General features: G+C 45.0%; 1 protein-coding gene across 1 annotated transcript; it reads right to left on the bottom strand.

Moving 5' to 3' along the window:
• Positions 1-4,649: 4,649 nt before the first annotated feature.
• Positions 4,650-6,248, bottom strand: cys2 (Serine O-succinyltransferase; the record flags this gene model as incomplete). Its single annotated transcript, XM_064839941.1, has 1 exon — positions 4,650-6,248. One exon carries the CDS (start codon positions 6,246-6,248, stop codon positions 4,650-4,652), a length of 1,599 nt encoding a protein of 532 aa, XP_064692700.1.
• Positions 6,249-6,742: the final 494 nt, after the last annotated feature.

The raw sequence follows: 6,742 nt of genomic DNA, 5'->3' as shown, positions 1-6,742 counted from the left end.
ATTTTCGGTTGTAGTTAGCTAGTCCGAGGAATGCTTGAATGTCTCGGACTGTCGTTAGGGTAGGCTACTCTATAATTGACTTAATCTTTTCTAGATCTATACGAATGCCGTTGACTCTAACGATAAAGCCTAAGAAGTCGACCTCCTTATAGAAGAACTTGTACTTCTCGGGTGTAGTTTTGAAGCCTGAATTGCTAAGGCGTTCGAGTACCTCGCCGACGTATCTGGCGTGTAATTCTCGAGGACTATTTGTAAAGATAAGCACATCGTCTATATAGGCGATTACTATAATGTCGAGGACGTCGCGTAGAGCGTCGTTGATAACTTCTTAGTATATTGCTAGCGCATTTGTTAAGCCTATTAGCATAACTCGGAATTAGTATAGTCCGAAGCGCGTTCTAAAGGCTGTCTTCTATTCTTCTCCGGGTGCTATACGTACTGCGTAAAAGGCGTCCCGTAGGTCGATTTTCGAATACTATATAGAACCTATAAGTCGGTTCTTCATTTCTTCGATATTTGGTAGCGGATATCGGTTCTTAATCGTTATTAAGTTTAGTCGTCTGTAGTCGATAACTATACGTAGTTTTCCTCCTTTCTTCGGAACAAACATTAAGGGTAAAGCGGCAGGCGATTGGGACTTCTTAATCTATCCCCTAGATAAGTTCTTATCTATCTAGCTTCGCTGCTCTTCTAGCTCTCGTTGTAATAATACGTAAAGTAGTCCCTATAGTAGTTCCTTACTAGGCTAGATTAGTATTTTGTAATCCTATAGTCTGTGTATAGGCAAGGCCGCGAGCCCTGTCTCTTCCTAAAAGAGGCTTTTCTATCGTGTAAACTCTTTAGGGATTCCTAGAGGTGCGTTCTTGTCCTCCTTCGCTCTAACTTGTTAATCCGGTAGATCTATTCCGGCGTCTGTCGAGCTTAGGCTACTACGTAGCTCCTATTTCGGTTATTAATTAGCTATATATGTATACTATCGTTCCTTATCTACCGCTAAACTCTGCCGGCGTGTAGGCTCGATGTCGGTAACGTATACGCATCGCTCAAATATGAGTACTCTCGTTTTCTATTCTATGTGTAGGTTGTAACGTTCCAACTAAGGCGTGCCTAATACGATATCGTGTCTAGCTATAGGCACGATATCTAGGACTATCGTCTCGTAGTGCTGTTATATCGTTAGGGATAGTAGCATCGTTTTACTATCTACGTCGGGTAGGGATAAGCTATCGACGGCTATTAGCTTGTACCCGCTATTCTTCTTCCTCCGGGTTGCGATCCCGTGTCGTTGCACGAATTGGGCTAATATAAACGTTCTGTTGGCTCCGGAGTCGATTATTGCTATTGTTTCGTGTCCTTATATAATGTATTTAGTGCGTAGGACTACTACTAAAGTCTGTTAAACATTCGTGTTATTAAGTTCCCGTAATCTGTTCTTACTAACGGGCTCTCCTAGTTTTTTGTCTCTAGAGCTACTAGAAGCTCGGGGTCCTTAAGGCAGACTTCCTAACTAAGGGGTCTATCCTTAGGCAATAGTATAATTCTTCCTCGTTCGATACTTGTCGATACTAGTCCTTTAGTTAATAGTAACAATTTACCGAAAACCTATCCTTTCTATACTAGTAGTAGTAGGATTTTGTAGGTTGTAGCGTGTGACCACTTGTATAACGCAGTCTTGTACTACTAGATTATCTCTTGTTCTGTAATAAGGTCGTTCTGCTAGTTTTCCTATATCGTGTAGATCTCGTCGAATCGCTATATAAGCACCTTAACGTAGTCTCGTATGTTCTTACTAATATAGATCCCGTCTAGGGCGTGATATCCTCTAGACCTATCGAACTTGCTTCCTATCGGGGGTGTGTCTCGTACGTAGTAATGTCCTCCGTCGAGGTTAACTTATCGATAGTCCTAAAACTCCCTCCGTAGGCTATTAAGTAGTAAGTCGAAGTTGTTTCGATGTAGTCGTCGTTTCCCTTGCACCTTCGGGAAGACTTCCTCGTGTTGTCTAACTATTGTAAGAATTATTCGTCTAATTGGTTCTAGTGCGTCGACACTAAAGTTAAGTGTTTCGTTATCGCTATTATTGTCGTCGTCGGTGTATTCGTATTCTAATAACTCGGGCGTATCCTCGTAACCGTCCTTAGAGTCTGGTATAATAGGGGTTAGCGCGAAGCTTCCCTAATCGTATATTACGACTAGTTGTCTTAATTCTTCTTCGTCGTCGGATTCCTCCTCCTAAGGTTGTTGTGTTTCTTGTAGGGTTGTATCCTCCTACCTAAGTAGAGGTAGAGACCTTCCTCGGGCGTAAATGCCGTCGTCTCTATCCTACTATAGTTGCTGTTATCGAACTAGTACTAGTTCGAATATAGGGGGCTAATACGCAGCACTATTAGATCCCTATAATTCCGTCGAATTAAACTCTCGACGAGGCTTACTCGGGAACTATCCTAAGTCTGCCTTGCTCGAGTAGTAAGTCGTATAGGAGTCGTTATAACATCCTATCTAGTGTAGTTGTTTATGTTCGTTATCTAGGTCCTTTCCGACGCTTTCTCCGATCTTTATTATCGTGTCGCGGATGACGTAGATGTCGTCCGTAGAGACCGTTCCGAGTAGTTCGAGGAACTTGTTCTCCTATTTAATAATTTCGTTCTTACGATTAGGGTGTCGCTTCCTTATTAAGCTTATTATATTAGTAATTTCGGATTGCGTTTGTCGTATAGCATTGCTGTTAGCTAATTCCTTACTAACGTGCATTCCTAACTAAATAACGTTAATAGCTTCCTAAATATGTTCGGCAAATAGATTACGTCGTTCTATAACGTTGATCTCTATAGCGTTAACCTCCCTAAGATCCGCCTTATAGTTCTGCTATAGTTGCACCTTGCGGCTACGGTAGTCTCGTACGTAGTGTCCTTCCTTTCCGTACGAATAGCACTTTAGTCCTTACTTCTTACCCTAGGCGTAGTTCTTGCCCTTAGCTCCTACTCTATTGTTCTTGCCTCCTCTAAACTTGCGTTAAGTAGCGTCGAGTTCTATAGCGTTAGGGTCGCGACGTTACTATCCTCCGGTCCGGCCGTAGGGAGCATAGCTAGTTCGTCCGCGGTCCTAATTAGTATTGCGTTTTTCTATATATCGCTCGTAGAGCATATCGTCTACCTTGATTATAGCCTCCTACAAGTATTCTAAGGTGTCTTAGCGTCCTCCGTATCTTATAAGCTCGTCCTTAACGTTGTCTTTAAGTCCTCGATAGTATATAGATCTTAATACATTGCCGTCCCATCTAGTACGAGTAGAAACCTCTTTGAACTTAGCGGTATACTAGGATGTAGAGGCCTTCTACGTAACGTGTTAGATGTTCCGGATAGCGACTTACTAGTTATTGCTAAGTCCATAGATTCCCTTAACCTATTTGGCGAACTCCGAGAAGTCGGCAAAGATCCCGTCTAGGTCTCTGTTCTTAAGTAGGACTATAGTTAATTTAGGACGTATCTAGCTTTAAGCTTCGCCTCGAAGGTAGGATGCTGCGATGCGGCAGCGTCGTTATTTACTTATAATACCTTTAAGGGAGAAGTATAGCATAATCTAGTTTAACTAGTTATCGAGCTTATTGCGATCCCTATAGAAGAAGTCCGGCTTAGCGGAATACTTTGTCCTATCTTTATTAGTAGAGGTACTAGCTCGAGTAGTCGAAGCTATACTAACGTCTCTTTCGTTGTTAGGAGCTATTTGTTTGCTTAGGGTACTTACCTACTATAAGGGTGTTCAAAATGTTATGCACCTACGGTATAAGGGGGTTAGAGCTCGTTAGACGAGTAAGTTCTAAGCGATAGGTCGGGTAAGTAACTGCTCTAAGGTTTAACCTTTCGGCGGGTTAGTAACTTAGGTTAAACACGAACTATCTATATAGGAAAGGGCTTATCTATATATATAGGAGATTCGTGTTCTAACTAGCTACTAGTCCGCTAGACTACTCGTCTAGTCGGATGGCTAGTTACGTGTCTGTCTAAGGTTTAGTAAAGTTGGCTAGTTACGTAATTCGCGGGTGCGCCCTTAGCGCTTCCCTTTAAGGCTAAAATAACTGGTCCTTATTCTCCCTCTCTGCACCCTATGTCATATGTTCGTAACAATACTCTAAGAATATATAACTAACTAAAGTTACTAGACTTTAGTTAGATATATAACTAATTAATATACTAGCCGACTAGTTAGCTATTTAGATAGATAGATAAGGTACGAATCTCCTATATATATAGAATAGATATTTCTTATATAAGTAGTCTATATCTAATCTAAGTTACTAACCTACTTAAAGGTAACCGAGATTTTTTACCTAATTACATACTTAAGGACTTACCTAATTAACGAGCTCTAGCCCTAGTATACCGCAGGTGTATAACATTAGCTATTCTATATTTTACAAACATTATTCTATACGTTGGCTAAATTACAGATACTATGTTATGCATAAGAGCGTCGCACTGGCGTAGACATTGTCCGAATGCAAATAGATCAATTGTCGCATTATGGAGCATGCAGCGCTTGTGCGCCACTTACTTCGACCTCCTTGCTTACAGGGTTCCATACCATTAGCAGCCATAGCGACAGTCCCCTGATATGCCAGGTGCAGCATGATCCACAGCGTCGCCCTTGTATCAACCTAAGTAATCCAGGAACTTCTTGATCTCGCCACCCACACCCTCAAGATCAAGCAAGAAAGTATCATGTCCAAACAGAGACCTGTCCTCGCCCAGCTCAACATGCGTCACCCGTCTGTTACCTATTCTCCGCAATGTGTCGGCAATCTCGCGCTGCTGGAAAGCAGGGAATAGAATATCTGATGCCACGCCCAAGACCAGCGCTGGTGTATCGCGAAGAGGAGCCATCCCCTTGACCAAATCCTCAGACGTAGAGCCCAGACTAGATGACCCCGGCGTCTCTCCATCCATGATATCAGCAGAAGACTCCTTCTCCTCGTACGGCTCGTCGGGAAGTGCCAAACTGCAGACATCTGCTGAAAGCTGCCGACTCACGGCATCTTGTAATCTTCCCGCATTGTTGCGTTTGCGAATCGTAGTGGAATCCTGCATCTCCTTGCCCAGATCGAACAGATCCATCGCTTTGCTTACGTAGAGCAGACTATTGGCATCATATTCTAGACACCACTTCTCGCCCGCATGATCGAGATATGTCTCGATGAGGAAGTCCGGACACAGGGCTGGTGGGCGACTACCATCTGCTCGCCTCCGACCAAAGCGCTTCTCCCATTCAGGTCCAGATCGGTAAGTGACGGTTGCGATTTGTCGGGCAAGCTTCATGCCTTGATGTGGCGGAAGTGCGCTATAATAATTGCCACGAGTCTGTGCCCAATTTGGATCGCTCATGAGGACTTGTCGCTGTGTATGTCGCATTGCGATACTGTAAGGATGACTTCTCGCACATCCAGATATTGACACGATACGCGGTACCCTGTCGGGTTCCATCACCCCTGCCGCTAATGACTGCATGCCGCCCATACTACTTCCTACGCTGGCATATAGCTTGCAAATGCCCAGGTAATCCAATAGTCGGAACTGGGCCCGTACCATATCTTGCATGGTCAAGATAGGGAAGCTGGTGGCATACGGCTGCTTGCTAACAGGATCCAGACTCGCTGGTCCTGTACTCCCATAGCAACCGCCTAGCACATTCGTGCAGATGACGAAGTACTTGTTCGTGTCCAGCGGTGCATCGGGCCCGATGAACTTCTCCCACCATCCTGGCTTCGGGTTCGCCTCTGTACTGTGAGCATGACTGCTCGCAGACAGTCCAGTGTGAAGTAAGATCGCATTACTCTTGTCCGTGTTTAGTGTACCCCATGTCTCGTATGCGACATCGAAGCTAGGTAGCACACCTCCCCAGTCCAGTAATATGGGCTCAGCAGAGCGGAATGTCTCGTGCTTGCCACTCGTGTATGAAGGTTCTGGTCCTGATGTTGCCGATCTTCTACTGCTAATCCTCTGTGTTCGCTCTTCTACGTTGTCTAAGCAGGGAAATGCTAGCTGTGGATTCGATGATATCGGGACATCTGGTATCGCTGGTTCAATAGCAGGTGCGGCTGCTGCTTGGGCTGTCCGTTTGCTACTCTGGTGTATGGTGCGGCTGTGTGCCCATGGCTGTGATACTACACGTTGACTTCGAGGCCTCGAGACATTGGTCCGAGTCGTTCTAGACGCAGTCCGCAGTATGTTCGTTATGGGACGAGTTGGATTCATGTTGGCGACAGCTTGGTGCAATCTAGCTGTCGAGGACCTCTTGCACAGCACAGTTGGATAGGATCAGCACCCTGTTGTAGTGACTAACAGCAGAACAGATACAAGCAGCTATACTATCGTACATGAACCTCGAAACCGAAGAAATGGCCGCCGGTGATGCCAAATCAAAATCCCGACTGACGCCATTCTGACCAATGCGGTCTAGACTCATTTTCGCCATTCACCTAAGACTCGTCCCTCGAAACGTCTTCTTCACTCTCCCTTCCAGGAGCTGCACACGCCTTTGGTAGTGGCGTTCGCGTGCAAGCAGGAGAGCAATCGAATATACTGCTACGAGACGTCGGTGATATGCACAACACTGTCTAAGCCACCCTCGCTTAAGAAATGTCCGCCGTCCGCCCACTTGGCACTGGACTTCAAGCCGTAACGATCGAGAGGAGTGCTTCGGACATGATACTAAAGCGATGCACTGTCATGGTCTGGTGAGCCTAGAG

This window comes from Recurvomyces mirabilis, assembly GCF_035927965.1.
Source record: "Recurvomyces mirabilis strain CCFEE 5264 chromosome Unknown scaffold_19, whole genome shotgun sequence".
Classification (NCBI taxonomy): domain Eukaryota; kingdom Fungi; phylum Ascomycota; class Dothideomycetes; order Mycosphaerellales; family Teratosphaeriaceae; genus Recurvomyces; species Recurvomyces mirabilis.
This window is presented reverse-complemented; position numbering and strand designations above follow the sequence as displayed.